A 21239-nucleotide genomic window follows, 5' to 3' on the forward strand; every position below is an offset into this window, starting at 1 on the left:
TCTGCGATGAGCGTCTAAATATATATGAAAACTCATGAAAATTCAGAAGGTCCATGGGACGTCCCTGTCTGAGCTAACGTGGAACCGGCCTACAATTATGTTCTGGCTAACCTTTTCAGTGGCTTCCATCTTTCAACAGTTAGAACTTAACTGGTAACGAGTTCCAACTTCTATCTCTGTTCCATATAATCTGTGTTAAATGAATATCTGTGAAGTAAATAGTACATATGCGGGACTGGTGGTTATATACTTTCAATGTAACTCTCTTTCTTTCATTGCTGGTGTCCTGCACTCAACGCAGGGAAACATCCCACATCCTCATCATCCATTCATCTATGTTGTTGTTGTTGTTGTTGTCATTGCTGGTGAAGTGATGCATTAAAGAACCCATGTATTTTGTGACTATGATGCAATAAAGAGTTTTCTACAATGACATATTGATTTTGTTTTTAAAAATCGCGCAAATTAACTCTTGTTTGGGGGGTAGGAGGTACCCGCAAGTGTGCATTGGCTGCACCTCGGGCAATCGTTGGGGTACGATACAGGCTGCCGATAACGGACCATTAACATCCCCGTGTTGCAAACCGTATGCCGGACCATGGTCGGGAGCCGACCCGGTCGGGTCGGTCGCCGCCGGCGCACCGACGTTGGGTCGTCGCGCTGTGCTGCCTGGGCACCAACTAATATTTCGTCTACTGTCAGGCTGTTCGCAGATGATTCAGTTATCTACCCAAAAATTGTGTCTTCCTTTGATCAGCGTATGTTACAAGACGACCTTGTGAACGTGTACACGAGTGGTGCGTAACAATGCACACGTACTCTTAGCAAAAAGGGTGGAGCAGTTACACCTTTTAAGAGGAAATAGGTTGTCGCATATGTTGTGCCTAAAACGTTGAAAATATTCTATCTGCTATCTATGAATGATAGGGTTACCGCTCTGATTTGGTGAGCGATGAGGGCGTACGCCTTTTTGTAGCAATTTAGAGATATGATAGTTGATTTTTACCACCCTTTTACACCCCTTATCAGACGCTACGTTGACCTAGGTGTAGAAGTTACCGCATTTTCACGCCTTTTTTTCGATAGAGTGTGCCATTAAACCTACACATAAATGTAATATTCCCTTATGTGGTCATCGTATAGTCTTCGTGCCGCGGATGATTTTATGTACACGATTAATGACACGATCATCCCCTTCCCTTACTGTTATAAATATCTTGGCGTTTCCGTATCATCCAACAGTACATGGAACAGTCACGTTGAACACATTTCTACTAATACAGTAGGCGTTGATTTAAAAGAGCACCCCCTCACCTAAAGCATCTGGGACACACTTGTTGCGTACGACCAGAACTGGAGTACGCCTGTTCTGTGTGGGACCCTTCACAAAGTTATCTGTCCGAGTCCATTGAGCGCATCCAGAACAGATCCGCCAGTTTCAGCGCTAACGACTTCTCTTTCTGTACATCTGTATCGTCATTAAAACGTAACTACATTTTCACTAGGGTGCCTCAATACCCCCCCTGCATCACACACACACAGAGGGGGCTACTACGGCCCGCAGGAAGAACATTTTGTATGGGAGAGAGTTCAGGATTTTAATTCAGTCTTTAAGGTGGTACTGAACGACTCTCGAAAATAGTTATTCAGCATTATAGGCAAGAAGGAAAGAATTGCAAGCGCATTTTATTCACAGAAAAAGCTCCGCGCCGCAAACACAACCGTGCCGTCGTTTGTCTGGAAGTGCCAGAGAAAACCCGAGACTACACAGACGGCCCCCAAGTGGCACAATGTACTGAAAGTCGAGTGCAATGTGGGTGAATGGGTAGGTGGATATAAGGCCTTGAACAGGCTCGTGAAACTAAAAGCATTGATAAGACACATACCGTGCACCCTTATTACACTCGACTTTCAGTACATTGTTCTACCTGGGGGATCTCATCTCTTGGGGAAACATAAACGTGGAAATTATCTTACCTCTATAAAGGCGTTCACGCCGCTCGCCATGTAATCGATGACCTTGGAAGGAATAAGACAAGGGTGCTATGTTCATTGATATAACTGGAAGGGCGGAGCGTCCAAGTCTAGGATCATGCGGGAAGTCACAGTGTTTTTGCTCTGTCATCCCAGTATAGATGCGCCTCTGAGAACCCTAGATATGTCGCACAGGACAGGAACCACATTATGGGGTAGTGGCACGGATATCAAACACTCTTCGAGGATCAGCATTATCATTGAACCAAAGAGATAATGTGTGCAGGCAAATATCACGGAGATGACTCTTAGGAATGGCTGCCGCGTTCCAGGGGTTGTGATACTTTCATAGATGTGGTCCATTATCTCACGCACAAATCGTATTGCACACTGGAACACTGAGGGGGGAAATGATTTATTCTCCTGTGTGCAGTACTTGGCGAGATGGGAACCCTTAAACACACGCACGCGTTAAGCTCTGACATTAAGAGCTCCGGCCTTTCCCATTGGTATTTGTAAGCAAGTGACTTCTACCGCGCTTCCTCCCTCTCAGAGACCTGCTGTGACGTCAGAGACGCATGAGTTCCGGTATATTTGCTCTGTCTGTTTTCTACGCGTATATAACGTCCATTACTGTACAACATGGAATACAGGTTCACATCGATGTAAACCTGGTTACATTTACGTTTATGGGGAATAACTCGAGATGAAGTGTTGCAACCTCCTTTAAAGGAGCATGGAAGTGACATTTCATATGGCTCGACACCCTGCTTCATCCCTCTTCATCAAGGCAGTCGTGGACGAGAGACCCGAGCCACGCGTGACGTAGAACCTGCTCAGTGCCTGTCTGCTTCGTTTTTTCTACTCGACTCACGCGCCGCTTATACATGCTTGAGCTGTGCCGTTGGACGTCACTGGTGACGTGCCGGAGCCCGTGATATGTCACGACGACTTCTGCTTCGCCGATGCGCTCTTTGGATGTGGAGAGGTTTTTTCTAAAGGTGTGCGGAACAGAGCCCTACGCGTGCTCTGTAGGTCACCGGCGCTCATCGTTTTTTTTCACGGGAGCTCATTTTATGTGTTGGAGAAGACGGCGCAACGAAAAACTAAAAGTATTTTGGGCGTCACTTCTATGTTGCCTTAAGAATTGGATTGTTTTTGGACGCCGTGAAAAAGAAAGCTGCGGTGCATATACACGCTTAGACTCTACAGTTCCCACACTTCCATTAGAACTTTCGACTAATTTATACCTATGTCAGGCGATCACTGACGAGGCGTTAAAGAAGCAGAGAAGTCACGCCCCAAATACTGTTTGTTTTTCGCTGCGACGTCCTCTGCAACGAATAAAACGAGCTCTTGCGTAAGAACGTTGAACGAACGCGCAGGTGACCTACAGAGTACGCGCGAGGCTCTAATCGGCACACATAAAAAGAATCTTCTGCACGTGCTCTCCAGAGCGCACGGGCGAACGAGAAGACGTCGTGACGTACCAAGGGCTCCGGCACGTGGCCAATGACGTCTAACGGCACAGCTCAAGCATGTGTATAAGCGATCCGTGAGCCGAGAAGACAAAACAAAGAAAAAAAGGCACCGAGCACTTTCTACGTCACGCGGGAATCGTGTCTCTCGTCCGCGAAGTGCTTTCCCCCACTGCGTTTTGTAAATTTTATTGCGCAGTGACAATACGCCGCAGAGCGAAAATATTTTGCGTGGTGACTCCTAGCGGACAGCTTCACAGATGAAGCACCGTTTCGAGCCACGTTAAATGTCAATTCTATGCTCCTTTAAAGGAAGGGGACTTCAAAGCCCGTAGCGGCATGAAGGCCTTCCTGAGCATGCAGCATTGTCGGACGGCAACCGCAACTGGCTTTCAGTGACATTTGCAAGGCGTGCGCGTGGATTGGGTAGGCAAACATAGGGAGGAGAATATTACCAAATAAATATACAGTATTGCTATGGCAATTGCTACTTTTTTTTCTGTGCCATTGGGTTCAGCTGATTTTCAATACGGCAGAGAGCAAAAAGATAAATGCAGCGAAATGGTGTCAGTACGTGTTGGTACTTTTGATCGGCAGGAATAGAATCACTATCTTGTTACATTTCTATCCAACATGGCGCAAGTTTCCATATCCCCATACTAGCGCTTGCTGGCACTTTTTTGTTTTTTTTTTCGCTGGAGCCTGTACTACTGACTTTTCGATAATTACCTTTTCTGCCGCTTGTGTATAGTTCTCCAAAGCCTGGAAGTATACAGAAGGACAAAGTGGATTTTGAGGAACGTTTCGTGATAGTGTAATATCGATACCGCACAACCAGGAATCACTGAGAACTAAAACTGATAATTTGTTCGTCGCAGTATTGCACGCACAGTCTCCACATTTTCCTACATATTACGCTGTATGCTATGTGGGGACAAGCCGTGTTATTTTCCTTTGTGTGTGGCGAGCGAGATCAGCGGTAGAGAGCCTTCCAATACCGTGCGCACACAGGAGCCATCATAACATACCGTGAAGGCATTCCTGGTGAGGGATATATCCTGCGAATAATATGCAGGGTTGACCAGGATAAAGTTTCGGCTTTTTAATGACGATAGAACAAAGAATATTGCCTTTCGGGAACTTAAATATGCATCGGACGACGTATTCTATACCAAAATACTATATCAGTCCAGCCACTCCGTTGAAATTACTGCGAATAATTCGTGAAGAAAAGAAAAAAAGAAACGGCGTCTCTATAACATTTTTTTATATGACCAATATCGGTTTCCGTTCCTTCCGCTGGTTGGCGCCACAGTCGGAAGCGACGTTGAAGACGAGATTGAGGGCCAGCTCTCACTTGGCGACGCCCGACGGTCGCTTTCACGACGTCGGGGGAGGTGGCGAGAACGATACACTGGCAACCAATAACGTGACAGAGAAAGGGCACGCCTCTTGAGTAGTCGCATGTTTTGGACGACGGAATGCCACTGTGGTGGGAACATGAAAATCATGCGCCTCTACTTCCGTCGCCCGTTCGCTACGTCGCTTCAGGCGTCGCCATGGCAGAATTGGCCCTGAGAGCAATGGAGTGCGTCGAACTTGATGCACTAAAATGCGTGTATAAAGCTATTTTGTACAAATAAATGAAGTTATAATCCGGTCGGGTTGGTGATCCATACTAAAAGGGAGAAGAAAAAAAAAACATTGCTATGGGGTAACGAAAAGGACAAAGGACGAGACAAACACAGCACTGCCAACCAAGGACTTTTATTTGTGAAACATCCCCCTTTTATAATAGAACAACCCTCTCCCCTTCCTGCTCCTGTCGAAGATCCCAGAACTGCCGAGCAGCGCACCTAGGTCACCAGAAAGTTCATCACCTTATCGTAACCTTGACGTTAGTAAGTAATGCCTTGCACCCAATACACGCGGCCAAATGTTCCCCCAAGGTAAATGATGAAAGATGGAGGTCACTGAAAACGTCAGCCAACTGTAGGACTCGAACCCACATCTTCTGGATTACCGGCCCAGGGCTCTACAAATTGAGCTAAGCAAACACAACTCCCCAGCGACTTTCAATGGCGCGTCATCAGAAGGGACAAACCAGCCACTCTCTCCCACTCATCCTCCTTTCACTCTTACATTTTTGCTAACTCATACACACATTCATACGACGGTATCGACGCAAGCGGCATCAGTTCAACATGAGACAATTGATGACATCATTTGAAGCTCCATTGGAAGTCGCTAGGGAGGTGTGCTAGTTTAGCCTAGCTTGACATAAAATTCTAGTGCATGATAAGTCCCTCGATGTCCGGAAAGCCTGTATTTCCTCTTTAATCGTCATTATAATCCCAGAACATTACCTTCGACAACGCTATAGTACGCAGAGTGTGCGCGCAAGGGCACTCATTAGGAGGGCATTAGCACACTCCTAAGGCAAAGTCTTAATCAACTTTTAATAATTAACCTTTGAATTATAAAAGCTACGGAGTGGACCCAGCAAGAAAAATCTGGTCCCTTCGGTCACCTGATGCCGGAGCCGTTTTCCGTACAAAAATCCGTTCGAGAGATCGTCCGGAAAAAAAATCGTGAAAGAACACGTTTTTTTTCTTTCAGTGTTTTGTTCATTGCGCATCTTCGGAGATGCCTCTTTCCTTTACCTCCAGTGTGAGTGGGTGAAGGAGCAGAATGCCGCCTCCTGCGTAGAAGATGAGCTTTAAATTGAGGAAACAAAACAAAAACAAATGTATCGGGTGACCCTAGCGGAACTGCCCTTATCTTGGGTTGTGTTTTCTCTTCTCTTTTAATCTTCTTCCAGGACGCAAGAGGCGATAGCGTGCCCTTTCACCCTCTCACATTGTGGTTGAAGGATAGTCGTGTCTCCGAAGATGCACAACAAAGAAAATAAAGAAAAAGATGGTGTTCCTTCACAATTTTTTTTTTGTTCGGACGATCTATCGAAGAGATTTTTGTTCTGAAAACGGTTGCGCTATCAGGTGACCGAAGAGATCGTTTCTTGTCATTGGGACAACTTCGTAGCTTTTATAACTAAAAAGTTAAGTATTGAAAGTTAATTAAGACATTGCCTTAGGAGTTTGCTAATGCTCTCCTGAGGGGTGCCCTTCGGCATATGCTATATTGCAATTGATGTCATCTCGGAAAAAGTGATGTATATATTTTGTTCGCATTTAGCTGGGACTCCATGTATATACTTGAATGCATCACTGTCTACTACGAAGTAACATTTGACAACATTTGGGGGGGTGGGGGGGGGTGGTAAACATTGCTTGAAGCACCGTGCGTCGGAGATCTCCGGCACACGTCAAAAGAACCCCAGGTGGTCCAAATTATCCGCAGTTCTATACCCTGCGGCGCGTGCAACATGTCGCCACACTGCGCAGACAAACCTTACGGGTAACATCACGGTATCCTTATTACCCTCAATCTGACCTCCCCTTCATATCTTGAATACTTATCGTACGAAGTCGAGGTCAATAACAATATGGGTAAGCTGAACATTGCCTCCGGCAATGTTTGTCGAATGTTTCCGGCGCAGTGCGCAAGACCCCGGGTCATCGAAATGATCCCGTACTCGTAGCCCGCTCCGCGTGCAGCGCATCGCCACACAAATATTGGCAGACTAAGCTTACACTCCTAAAAGAGATATCGACTGCATAACAGGTCCCTTCCCAACCATCATCAAAATGACATCGTTCTATACGCTGATTTGTCTACAACGGGAAGCGTACGGCTTTATGTGACACTTACGCAGTAACGTTTCCTCAGACGCTTTCACACATATGTCGGCACAGTTTCCTTAGAAGTCGGCCCAGGGCGTCAGTCGTGACGTTGACCAAATCTGTGAGGCCGACAACGGCGAGCCGTTTCACCAGCACCATCACCATCACAACCGTAATGTTAAAATTACACTAGAAGGCACCAGAACGCAATTATTTCTCCTCGCGAAATTAAAAAAAAAATTGTTACCTTGACACCAGCGCAAAAGGAACTAGAGTAAACTGATACGTCGTTAGTGATATATGAGCGAAAGAAGCCACAACTGACGCTTTATCCCTCTCCTATACGCAAGAAGCTCCACAATGAGGAAAGGCCCTCCGATTGGTCCGCGCAAACGATCGATCCAATCATCGAGAGAGGTCGTTAAGTTGAAACCAATTTGTGCCTCATCCGGCATTTTGGGAGGGATAAAGGCCAACCTTCATGGAGCGAATTTTTTTGAACGAAGTTCGCGCGGCAGACTACCACGCGCGTTCAGCCCACAGTTGTACGCCGTCACCAGCTCCATGGGTGGAAAAACTAGCGGACGGCGTCGGAAAGTCACGCCCTGATGTCACTGTCAAGGTGAAAGCTGCTCAGTTCATCAGTTGCTCGAAACATTGCATTTAATGTCACAAATTTTGCAACTAAATCCATCAACTGCCTAAAAAAGCGTGCCCAGTAACGTACCGAAAGGCACATTCACTACTACGAAAGGAAAACATGTTTCTTAGCAGAGAATGCCTGGCGTTCTTGCAATGCAGTATAGGCGAAACAGCGAGCAGACGACAGCATCCCATAGAGAAGAGGACGACGACCACGACGACGATGACTCACGAGAGCAGACGACTACTTGCAGACGACAAGACCTAGCCGGCGTAGATTCGAAGCAGGAGGGCGCTTTCATTGGTTCATCTGCAGTTGACGCTTCCAGAATCGCAGACACTTGGCGAAAGTATCTGGCAAGGATGGATTGCCAGCGAACTCTCACATTTTTGACGCCTCGCTCAGGGCGTCCGACGCTGAGCGAAGTTCGCAGCTTTTTCGCTCTACATTCGCTCCATGGATATTGGCCTTAACGCGCGTGTTGCAGTTTCATTTCGTTCAGCTCATAAATCCCGAAAGACGCAGCGGATGAATTCCGCTCCTTTTCTGTTGGTGTCAAGGTAGCGACATCAGCAAAGGGAAACTTTGTCATTTTAGTGTCCCTTTAATAGTCGAGAAGAGTCGTCTCGCCTATTCGGGATATCGGATGTGATCTTTCTGTTTAATGATCCGTTATGCCACGAGCTTCTCTTTTAAGAGTGCACGTGTAAACGTACCATTACTTGTAGTTGAAAGATAGAAAATCCAGCGAGCCAATAAAGAAACGTGAACAGATACTTTTCGTTAATAATTATCAAGAGCCTCATCCTTTATTTATTTATTTTTTTTTTAAATCCGGGTTTTTGCCTATGAGCGGCATACAGTCGTGGAGAGAGGGCACCATTAAGGAGTGGGGGAATCCTGTGCTGGCTTCAGGGGGAAGTGTGCCGATATTCGACTGGAAAGTCTTCGGAAAACCCAGGGAAAACCTCAGACAACACAGCCGGTGCCGGGAAACAAACCCGCGTCACTTCCCAGCCTCGACATGGAAGGCGATCGTTCTAACCGCTACGCCATGCGAGCTGGTTGACTTCAATATCGTCGGCTTTCCCTCTGGGCCCCCCATTATTCCTGACCCACAGTGCGCACAGCGGGAAGAAACCTATGGTTATCCGTGTATTCACACGGACGACATCCCCACGGAAGATTCTAGTGGAACGAAAAGCGAAAACAATGCTCACACAGTCGAAGTCCCGTCCCATCCCATGTTACGTGCAGAGTTCATACGGCGCCATTCATAGCAGACGACCCTTGGCAGACGACACCGTCAGCGTCTTTCCCTGTCGTCTGCTACGGAATATCTTGTGGCTGTGTCGCAGGATACCCTACGGTTAGCAGTCTACGTGAAGACACGACGTTGAGTGCTCGCGCTCACGTGACAGCAGAAAGCTATGACCTTTTTTTTTTTTTTGCATTCTCCGCTGTATTCTGGGGAATGTCCTTCGTGTGAATACAGAGTATGGATCCCAGGAATAAACGTCTTTGATGATGCCAGTACTTTAAGTGGGGCTGTGATCAGCGCTCCCTTCTAGCCGTTCACGCGGTTGTGGTGAGGCCTACTGTACGTGCTTTATAGCCTTCCAATCTTGCACAGAATTTCCACAACGTCATTCAATACTCTTGGCGCCCTATTTGCCAGAAGCCTTTGCCGCTGCTTTGGAATTCTCAGAATGTCTGAAACACGGCAAGCCCTGGCTGAACCTGGTGAACTCCCGGTGGACGTTCTCCGTGAGCGTGAAGTGGCTCGGCACTTCCTACGCTTGCGTGCGCGTCAACCACTTCCCTCGGGAAAATTCGATACCGTGCTGAAAGCGATTTCCATCGAGTTGGGCAGAGGACACGCCGCCGGACAAGGCTTCACACCGACCCCCTGATTCCTTCTTGTGCCACTCACCTTCCTCGGTGGGTGGTACGGGTGGCAACCGACCAGCTGGAACGAAGAGGTCAGGTTCCCCCACAAGTTTTTCGAGCCCGTTTTTATGCTCTGGTAGACGCGAAGTTTCCTACCTCTGCCGCAGCATACACCGATGGCGCTCAGCCTCGAAATGGCAAGTCCGCATCGGCATTGGTCATCCCAACCGAAGGCGTAGTGGAAGGCCGTCGCCTTTCTTATTAAACCTCCTCCACAGCTGCGGAACTCTATGCCATACCTTTCATTCTGCAGCATGTCGTTGATCTTATCCCGCGGGAACGGGTTGTGTTCACTGAATCTATGTCTACGCTGCTAGCAATTGAAAATTCTAGCATCTGATGCTTATCCGCACAGTTGGTGATGGATGTGTTAATGGCTTACAACCTCGTCTACGAAGCAGGGCACAGGCTGGTTCTCCAGTGATGGGTTCAAGCCCATTCCGCCTCGATGTGGCTTTTACAGCGCAGTGGGGATACCGCTTGAGACAAGTTGACTCTCCACACTGCTGTCACTGCTCATTTTAACAGTTGCAATCTACTTCTGGACATAGTCCAATGGTTCAATACAAGTATTTTAATACAAGTACAGAAGAGCCGAGGAGCAAGTGAACAATGTGAAAGTTTTATCCCCACTTTTTTCTTTATCACATCACCATCACCATCAAGGTGAAAGTTTTCTGTGATTTTCCATGGCATTCAGATACTTGATTATTTGAAATATTATTTATTTGATTATTTGATTTATATTTAATTATAGCCATGCTGCCTGTAAATAAGCTTTAAAGATGGAAGAAACTGTGTACAGATTCACGTTTGTAAAAGTAAACTGTATTATAAAATTTATAATGATTAAAATGCGTTGCATATTTCCACAAACATTTACGAAGCGGCGACACGAAAACCCTTCAGTGCCATGAAAGTCGATACCTTCGGCTGATTTCGTTGTCATGTTTGAACTCAGCGCATTAGAATAATTAACTAGTGCGGCACTTCATGAACCACAAAAGTTAGAAAAGAACGAAGAAAAGAAAAGAAACGTAGACCTGTGTTTAATTTCACCGTTTCTTCCTGTGCTTCATGCTTCTTTTTATCTACCAGGTTACCGGCACAGAATGCATTCTTTCAGGGCATTCCTCAATAGTTATGCAAACCATCACCCGCCGCCGTGCAAGATGATATGAGATACACAGCAATTGGAGTTACGTATATTATGGTGTCTTAAAGTGCAGCTCCGCTGCTGTTCCGAAAGTATGAAGACGTTGTGATATTCAGAACCGTGGTCCCAACTTCATTCATAAACGCACATTGCTTTCCAAATTTCCATACTCGTTCGTGAGAAATTTGAGAAAAACTACCGGGCGGCGGTTCCACTTGTGACGTCATACTTGGAACTGCGCGGATTGGATAGCCACACCTAGCCAGCTCTGCCTGGCAACCAGTTTGTGTTTACACTCCGTCATGGCCTCTGTATCGTGCTGAAATAGCTGTCACGAGCTATCGGTGACCACCGCACCGTTTTATCATGTTTCATAAGGAATACTTCGTCTTCGAGCACGTTCTCGTTCTCAATAGCTTTGGTGGTGCTTTCAGCACGCGCAGCAAGTCCGCGCATAGTGCGCTGCCAAAGCTATTGAGAATGCGTAAGTGTACGTCACACGATAGGTGTTAGGTCTTGTTGGTAGCATGAAGCACAGTGCGGGCACAGAATGTCCGCTCACGACGGCCGTCGTTGCACAATGAGGCCATCCTGTAAGGCTCGTTAAAGAAGACCGGCAAAACTATCTTTGAGGCTATTAACGACAGCAATTATCACGGAACACACCCAAAACATTCACCTTCGCCCATAGATCTCCGCCATCGCATCGACAATTTGGCGTTAGCCAAGCCACGAGCGCGGCTAAGCCAGGACGAAGCCGGGATTGGTCAGGGTTTGCCGACCACAGGACCGCCGTGCCAGGGAAATTTAAAAAATTATTTTCTTAAAAACTACAAACAAATGGGTGAAAAATTTTCACATGTATGCTCCCTGTGCGGAAACGAACGCACAGCCCAAGCATGGCTTCATTCTGTCGCAGTCGAAAATCGGCGGAGCTGAGCTTTAAAGCTCAGCTCCGCCAATTTTCGACTGTACGATGTACGAGCTGCAACGAGGCACAGTCGTTAGCGCCGAAGCAAGAAAGAGTCCTGTATATTTTTGATGGAAATCTGGTAACGGAATGAATCAAAGGTTTGAATTATGATAACAAGTAGACAAAATTAACATAGCGTAGAACGTGATTGGAAGTGAAATTGTTATCGCATTCTAATGGGAACCTTTTAGGGTGTGCTAAGGGTGTATTAAAAACTGTGGTTGCAACTTACGACACCGATGGCATCAAAATAAGCCTTGACGTAATGCAGTCCAAATTCTTCACTGCTGATGGCTGTCCCAGGGCTCTGCGTACAAGAGATATATATGTGGTACTTAGAGGACTACATAAAAAAAGCTAGAAGTACCTTCCTAAGGAACGCAATGGTGCAGTAAAAAAGCATGAGTTGCGGCCGTAAAGAACGGTACTGCATCATTTACTTCACACACAATAGGGAACGTATATAGTATACACCACAGACGTGGGAAAATTGAGAGGGAAAGGACGGCGAGGGACAGAGGGAAGACGGGTCAAGTACAACAAGGTCATCACAAGACCTTTACAGGATGGTACTATAAGCCACATGGATATACACTGAGGGCACGCTAACGGAACTGCCCAAGCTCGGGCGTTGTTGCCAAGATAGGGCTTAACCTATCGAGTCCGGGGCACCGACAGAATGTGTGTCACCTGAAGATGGCGCATTGACCACTTGACGTCATAACGTCATCACGGGGTCGGCGATTCTGTCGAGAGAGAACGTGGTTAGGGGTGCTAAGTAGGGAGTTCACGTTACTCGTCGGGGGCGCTGCGGGCGTCCGAGATGTAGTGACCACAGGGGTGACACAAGCCCGCCACTGTTATACCTACCATGAAGCGGGTGTCTTTGGCAAAACCGCCGTCTTGTCCTGGTCGCACGTTATAGAAAACGTCATTTTGAGGTCGTGTGACCTTGTTTACATGCCGTTTGCCGCCTGCCACATATTTCCGTCGTTGCCAGCGTAAACTACGCGGTGCTTCTTCCGCAACGCGGTAGCTCATTTCTCATTAGTTTAAGTACATCGCATCGGCACAGTGAGTCGTAACGCGCGGTCGTCATCACATCTTTGGAAGTCGTCAACTTTACGAGGCCTTATGTGCAAAACTGCGCGTTTTACTGCGAGATTATCGGATAAAAATAATGACCATGATCGAAAGACATTCAAAACGTCGCGCAGAAACAACAACCGCATTGTTTACAAACGGTTTGGCCGCCGATCACGGGCGCAGCCATCTTTAAGGTCACGTGTGCCTTTACGCTTGCTGTGACGTGCGACCAGGACCTGTCCAGGATGCATTGCGTTCGCCGAGAACGCTTTCGTCTACAGAGCAATACACTGAGTGCCATCCATGTGGGACTGACGGCGGCGGCGATGCGAGCAGCGCATGGAGCGTACTAGCGAGGATGCCGTCACGGTAAAAATAATACGGTGTAAAAATGGTGTAAATGGTGCGACTGTGTAAACACGTTGTAAAAATAATAACGGTGCTTTAGCGACAGTCGAAGCGTCGCAGATCATTTTAACTCTGATACGATACTTTGACTTTTTGGTCAGTTAATAACACGTTTGCAACTGCAGTATGGAGTAAGAGGATAAACGGCGCTATTGATTTTGATACAGTTATTGTTGGTTTGTGTATAGTGGATGCTGATTGTGATATGAGGAGCTACTGCTGCACGAGGGACGCTGTCACAGTGCATTGGCGCTCCATTAACCGATGGTTAATATTACATAATACCTAAAACCGATATGGTTTTGACAGTTGGGCCGGTGAAGTTTAGACCCTTTTCCATGTGATTTTGATACACAGTTTTTGTGATTCGAAATCCGCGCGTACGTATTTCCGTACGCTACGCACGAAGAACGGTGGCGCGTTCCAGTGCAGCAAGCACTTTTACCAGTGGCGATGACACAACTGGCTACTATATCCTGTAGTTTTTCTGATCAGTATTGCATGTAATTTATGCCGTCCGTCGCTCATATATCTAGTTCTAGTTTCGCGTATCTGTAATGTGCAATATATTATTGATGACGTACCAATATTACCACCAATATTATTCTATATGTGCTGTGACCTACGAGTGCATTACGGAATCCTGCAGCTCTAATTATTTTGTAGTGGATTACGTAGGGTCTTAAGCCGTAACTGTATTCTCTCTTTTCCTATGGCTGTGTTGTCTACAGCATTATGCAGAAATTTATGAGCGTGCGTCAACAGCAAGCCCCTCGCGGCTGTTCTTGAACACGTATAATATAAAAAAAAAACGTTACTATTTTAGTCGTATAACGGAGCGTTCGCAACTGCAGTATGTATCAAAGGAGGTAAGAACTCCTATATTCAGGTATATTTACTTACGGGTGTAATATGTTTAACACTGTTCTTCTACGTTTCGTAATTCTACGTACAATTTATTGTTCAATTCTTCTCCTTCATAACGTGTGCAGCATTAATGCAAAAACTCACTCTTTTTTTTTGGGGGGGGGGGGGATACGGGCGAGTAGACGCAGTGCCATCCAGGATACCTCTATCCATTGCTACGTCACTTGAAGAATTGTAGCACCCAATCAGACGCCAACGCCGAGGTACATATAACGTTCTGCTCAACGCACTTCACCACATAGCACTCTCGTAGCCAACTATCATCCCGAAAAAGGACGTTCTCATCCCTGATATGTTGAAAACGGGAGGCGGAGCCTATTTCGTAGCCATAATGCTGCACGTAATCGTATACAATAGGTTCCGCCTCCCGTTATCAACAAATCAGGAGCGAGAACATTGTCATTTGAGATGATGGTTGACGAGCAGCGTGCCACATCTGGTGAAGAGACGAACCAGTCAGATTGATTTATACAAACGGTTATACGAAAGTCAACAAGTTAAAATCGCTGTTTGGAACCGGCACAGTCGGCGGGCCTGCTCAGTAGAGTTCATAGCCCCTTTAACACCGTGATTTTTTTGTACGCTACTATGACGGTGACATAAGCTACACAATAATGTTTAGAATGAAAGCTTTTGTAACTGCAGTATGCATGTGTTTGCTACGGTCTTTGGTATCAGCAAAGAAAGTGTTTCTTATGAAGGTGCGATTTTATTACGGAGGTGCCTTCTTTTATACGTTATGCACTCCATAATGAAGTTGTGTTCCAGCGCAGCATTTTGCAGATATTGGAGTGTTGGTCATTACGCCACATTTCTGTTACTTTGTGTACCATGTACACTGAAATTCACTACCATGGCGCAAGCACTGCAGCGCATTCGTGACAACAAAGCACTTGCGAAAAAAATTTACGTTTACGTCATCGTGTGGAAATTCACTGACGGGACACGAATTCACTCTCATCACACACTCTTCTACATTTCTTGTAATTCACACACACACACACCCACACACACACACACACACACACATATATATATATATATATTTATATATACCACGACCAATACACGACCGTAACACTCGCCCGTTCGCCTATGGGACTTCCGTCCGCGGCTCGAGGAGCGGAAGTGCCGTATTTCCGCGCGGAGAGCCCACCAGGGGTGCCAATTGCCGTACCCTGAAGAGCGCCTGTTGTAGCTCAGCTGTGTGCAATATGAGTGGTCCTTATGGTGAATTCTTCCTGCGTACATGTTTGTGTATCGTCGCAGGTCCTCTGTCCATGTAAAGCTAAAAGTTATGAAACAAAATACTCAGAAATGGTCTGTGCTCTGAAGCGTAAGGTGGCATGCAACACTGTGAAACTCACGCACTATGTACCGCACATCGTGCACATAAACTTAGCAGCAGCACCTTGTGTGCTGGGCCAGTTCTCATGCGTTTATGATTGTCAGACGCAAGCGCGTTCAGAGTTTACGTTTCGCGTGAGAGGCATTCCATGTTAACATGCAGAGCAGTTACAGAGAATGGGTGAATACCACCGTAAGAAGAAACTGTTCCTGGCAAAAGATGACCGACACCAGTTATGGCGTCCAAAAGAATTTGTTGTATAAGCAAACACTTCAGTTTTGAATCAGCAGTTGCTTGTTTTGTTTTCCTACTTATCGGTCCTTTTTTTTTCGGTCTGCCATTACAAGGCTCTGCTAACCTTTATTAAGCTGTTCGGATAGAAGCCACTTTGAGAACTTTTCTTGATGGTGGCTTTTCTGCGACACTACCTTGTGGTGCCTTCTTTGTGTTCCTTTCGCACTCGTGGGAGATGCAAGGCCACCTCAACTTCGTGATCATTAAACTTCGGCCTTGAAATGCCGTGAACACGCTGTCGAGTAGTCTGTCGGAGGCAGGGATGGGCAGTGTTTAAATACATTGTAATTAAAGTACTACTTAAAATATATGCGCTTCACTGCGACCAGCTGCGACCAAAATATGTAAACCGAAACCAATTAATTACTGCAACAAATGACCCGCTTCGGTGGCAGATTTTTCTCTAAAAGGTGTCCACTGAAGGTCCCAAAAGGGGTAGTACCCAATTTAATGCCGATAGCGCCCTGCTTTAGAAGTTATGTTTTTCTACGAAACTCGTTTGAATTTTATTTAAATAATGAGCGCCTCCCACTCATTCACACGGTGCGTAGCTTGTAGGTGGTATCGGACAGATACTTGTAAAAAAAAGTTCGTCGATTGGTGCACCTGTTCGCGAATTATTTAGCCCGGGGATTTAACTGAAACACCCGGTATATAAACGACACGTATGTAATTATATTCAAATATCCGTTAGGGGGTATTTATCCTTGTAAATACTTTATAAATACTCCTAAGTATATACTCCTAAAAATATACTGACTCATGTCTTAAATATGCTGCACATTTGACCTTTTGGGAAGAAGGGCGCGTTTAGGGAGCGCCTTTAGGGAAGAAGGGCGCAGTGTTTGGGCTAACATGCAGCCGAAAAACGATTTTAGATGACGAGTTTTTCCTGTTGTTGGAGAGAACGGTCGCGGCTGATTACCTTGTTGTACAGCTTGGGACAAAAGTTTACGGAACACGCGAGCCACGTACTTTTTCTTCGGTGCGACACCCTAGCGGCTGCCGGAATCGGGTGAGTTCACTGTTTCAAAGGGGTGGACAGATGCGCTGTTAGCGACACACAGTGGTGGTTCCAGTGTCGCTTATGCGTGCCTGGGAAGTACAAGTTACCGCTATGTGTCGCTAACAGCGCACCCTTCCACCCCTCCGCAACAGTGAACTCACTCGCTTCCGGCAGCCGCTAGGGTGTCGCACCGGAGAAAAAGTACGTCGCTCGCGTGTTCCGTAAACTTTTGTCCCAAACTGTACCAAGCATATTCGTCAAATTTAATGCAAGCCTTTGTTCATCGGCACCTGCGAAGACGTTGATGTCTTTTGCGAATCAGATTGTACGGCCTAACACAAGACGCCGAAGTGATGCAGTCTTGAAAAGACTTGTAATTTTAAAATTACCATGATAATCTAACAAATAAATACTATTTTTCCTTCCTGATTTGTTATGATCATCGTTACTGTAGTTCCAGATGACATCTTCCTCACATTATTTATGATAGTAGTTATGGTGTTTAGATACTGTATGTATATTTAAACACCACTTTCAACAAATTATTTTGTATTTATATTTAAGTATTCAAAGGTTGTACTTATGCCCATCCCTAGTCGTAGGCCACAGTTTACCATGCGTTCTTTCAGAGAGAGATGCGTAAAAAGTAGTCAGCTACTAGATACAACTATTTATGGTACGCAATGCCGTCCATAAAAGCACACCGTATGGAAAGAAACAATCGCAATGAAGTTACTTGTGTCAGGACCCCGTGATATATTTCGAGCCACTTCTCCCGTAAGGCAGCATTTGAGCGGAACTCGTGGAAGGAACTACTTGGGTCCGACCCTGCCTTCTTCGACTTGCAAAGCGGGACCGTGCAGAACACCATCACGTCTCACGTCTGACAAACCCTGCACTGGAGACGAACACTGCCCACCGCGTGGAAACCAGCCAAGAGCCAAACGCGAATGACGGCAGCGACGGTATCCGCATAGCATGCGTCGTCTGCCGAGGGTCCCGTATTCAGCGCCACAAACGTGCGGCGGCCGCTTGGCGAAACTAAATCAGCGGCGCTGGGGCTAGGTGCGAGTGTTATGGTCGGTATTATAGAGATGGTCGAGATATATAAACAAGACACAAATTGGAAGCATCTGGTGAACATGACGGAAGAGTTTTTTCAGAGGTTGATGATGATGATGATAATGGGAGGTTTTTGGCGCAAAAGCGACTGAGACCATAGAGCGTCAAAAACTATGGTTGTAAATGACTCAATTTAGGTTCTGAGGTTGGAACATGGAAGCACACAAGCACAACACAAACCTCAAACTGCCTGGGGCCTGCCAAAAGTTGAGGATCCTATTGTGCGTCTTTCTTTCTATGTATCGCCTAAACTGCGGCTCTGAAAAATCGCGGCGCAATGACTTCCACAAAAGGGATGACATCCGCGCTCAACGAAGGCAGAGGACACACCGGACGCGACCATCTATAGAAAGGGGGCGCTTCACATGAGGAGGGAGTTGGCGCTGCGGTCGCCGAGCAAAACTTTAGTGCGTGAGGCTCATGCCAGTTGCCTGAGTTACCGCCGCCGCCACATACCAAGAGAGCCTCTATCGTCCGCAGCGTCCCCGCAACGATAGCACCCCGTAGCAGTGGGCTTCCTACTTCGCACCTCTATGTTCCCGTGTGTCTCTCGACGGGGTCGCTGGGCCCGCGATGACGCCTTGACGTCGAGTAGCCAAAGCGCCATCTTCGTATGACCCGCCACCTGTCGTCACAATAGTAAAGCCCTCTATTCGTTGGGGATAATCCCTCTCTTATGGGCCCTTTTGGCAACAATTAAATCAGTACAAAAGACGTGATCATGACATGTTCGTCGAACTACGCTCTTACCACACCCCTCCGTAAATTGTGAAAGAAATTTAAAGCGAAATGATATAGAGCGCAACATACAAAAGCAGATAGACAGCACAAGACACAGCATAACATGATTTAAAGACCTCCATAAGCACCCTGTTCTTTCAAAATGTAACTCATCCGTGTATTGACACGAGCGACATACTCACGGAATATTCTAGTGAAAGAAAAATGCCAAAAGACTTCTCACAGAGCCGAAGTTCCGTCTCGTGTTATGTTGAACATTCACACGGTGCGGAATATCGGGAGTGGCGTACTGCGTATTTAGCAGACGACACCGTCAGCGTGTTTTCCTGACGTCTGCTACGGAATATCTGGTGGCTGTGTAGCAGGATATTCCCCACGGTTAGCAGTGTACGTGAAGACGTGACGTTGAGCGCTGGCGCTCACGTGACATCAGAAAGCTATGACGCTTTTCCCATCTTCCGCTTCTGGGGATGTCGCTGGTGTTGTTGTTATTGCTCCTTGAGCGGGATGGCGCTTATCCGTAAGGCAGATTGGCCAGGACTAATGAGGTGCGATCATCAGGATGGTAAAAACGAGTTAGAATACATGGTATCCCCGACAATAGGCGATTTCAGATATTGCCCTTGTGCTCCGCACGGGGGCCCTCCGTCGCGCAAGTCACGCGCATCGCGCAATGTGTTGTGGGAAATGGTTTGCATTCGTGCTCGTCTGCCTGTTTCTTGAAGGTGCGGGAGGTGAAGGAGAAAGAAAACCGAAACCGTTTGTGCTCTTCTCCTTCTCTCTGAATCATGAAAACTAAATCCCAAGGTGCAGCGGGGCTTTCGCAACACGGCGCTCTCTGGTGGGCCATCCATGCAATTTCGGAAATCGTCTATTAAGAAGAAGAAGAAACGTTGAGGCTCGCGCGCATTCGTGTACTTCCAGTGTACAACGAAATGTGGACTAGGTCAATACATGGACGATACTAAAGACACTATAGTATATACCAGTGTCTTACATAACGTCGTTGCAAGGGACGGCGCAACTCATATCGGAAACATTCTTTCGGCATGGAAACTCTTTAAAACTGGAATCGCAAAAGCATATACAGACTCTTCGATATGTTGGTTGGAATTTGCAATAGGGGTCGCTCAAACTCCTCGTCTGCCATCTTACTGAGGTTTCTCCAAACCGTACACTGGTACGCGCCAGGCGAACCAGTGACAATGAATAAAAGTAAGAAATATGGCCGGTGCAGAAGAGGGGGGGGGGCACTATGAGAGTATATGTATCGGTAACGACACGGAGATCGCGTTACCACAAATTTGTAGCCGAAATACTATTCCGGTATCTACTTAAAGAAAAAAAAAGTATCGCGACCCACACTGTGTTGCCGAACATAGAGTATCGATTCGATTACGGTAACGGCGTTGCGTACGTACTCAATTACCTACGAAATTAATCATGAAAGATGGAAGTCATTGAAAAGCTTAGCCAACTGTATGGTTCTTAATATTTTACACCTTTTAGTATGCATTAGGGGTGTAATCCAAAAGTGCGATAATTCACATCCTTTAGGGTGCACTATAACACTGTTTTTCCACAGGTTATAGCCTGTTTTTTGACGGTGTAGCCTGTGGAAAAGGGTGTTATATTACACCCTAAAGGGAATGAGCTATCGCCCGAATGGATTACACCCTTAATACACCCTAAAGGATGTAAAAAAATTAAGAGTGATTACTCGAACCCACATCTTCTGGATTACCGGTCCAGAGATCTACCAACTGAGCTAAGCCCTTCAGCTAAACTTGGTAGAACGCTGGACCGGTAATCCAGAAGGTGTGGGTCCGAGTCCTACAGCTGGTCATTCTTTTCAGTGACCTCAATCTTTCATCGTACTATACTGCTTTGTACAGCCGCCCAGTAGAGTCCTCTGAACCTAATCTTCTCAAGTTTGCTTACCAGCATGAGTGTCCACACTAAGAGCAGTAGTAACGAAGCGTACATGACGAAAATTCTATGCCACGCAGCGAGAGGAAAACTAAACGAGTTTCAAAAGGGGTGCCCTGCAGACCAGTTACTGCATTTGTGAGTGAGTTATTAAAACGAGCTCGCCGTTTCTCTTCACGCAGGTGGTGCGCATTAGCGCGAGTATACTAATTTGAAGTCGTGACGTCAGCCGGGCGAACCCAATTTCTTTTCGTACTTTATTGAGCAGTTGCTGTTATACTGAGCGATGTTAACGCCACAGGGTAATTTCAACGGTGGTTGCTGTCCAGGTGTTGGGAGCCCGTACATAAAGCGAACGAACACGCGCGAAATTGGATGTTTTAAGCAGGCCGTACACGGTATTTACGCCTCACTAGCGCACGTTTTACTCATAAACACGGCGCCGTGGTGAAGGTTCCTTA

General features: G+C 46.5%; 1 protein-coding gene across 2 annotated transcripts in view; it reads right to left on the reverse strand.

Moving 5' to 3' along the window:
- Positions 1 to 20962, reverse strand: part of LOC135400171 (uncharacterized) — a 66955-nt gene extending 45993 nt beyond the window's left edge. The window contains exons 1-4 of one of the 2 annotated variants that reach the window (XM_064631910.1): positions 20791 to 20962; positions 12150 to 12224; positions 4182 to 4214; positions 1978 to 2019 (exon numbers count right to left, since the gene is read on the reverse strand). In XM_064631910.1, the coding sequence (XP_064487980.1) occupies positions 1978 to 2019; positions 4182 to 4214; positions 12150 to 12224; positions 20791 to 20835 (195 nt within the window). In that variant the 5' untranslated portion in view covers positions 20836 to 20962. The remainder of the gene's footprint in view (positions 1 to 1977; positions 2020 to 4181; positions 4215 to 12149; positions 12225 to 20790) is intronic. The other variant, XM_064631908.1, reaches the window with a different exon arrangement.
- Positions 20963 to 21239: the final 277 nt, after the last annotated feature.

Source organism: Ornithodoros turicata, chromosome 7 (genome assembly GCF_037126465.1).
Source record: "Ornithodoros turicata isolate Travis chromosome 7, ASM3712646v1, whole genome shotgun sequence".
NCBI classification, from domain to species: Eukaryota; Metazoa; Arthropoda; class Arachnida; order Ixodida; family Argasidae; genus Ornithodoros; species Ornithodoros turicata.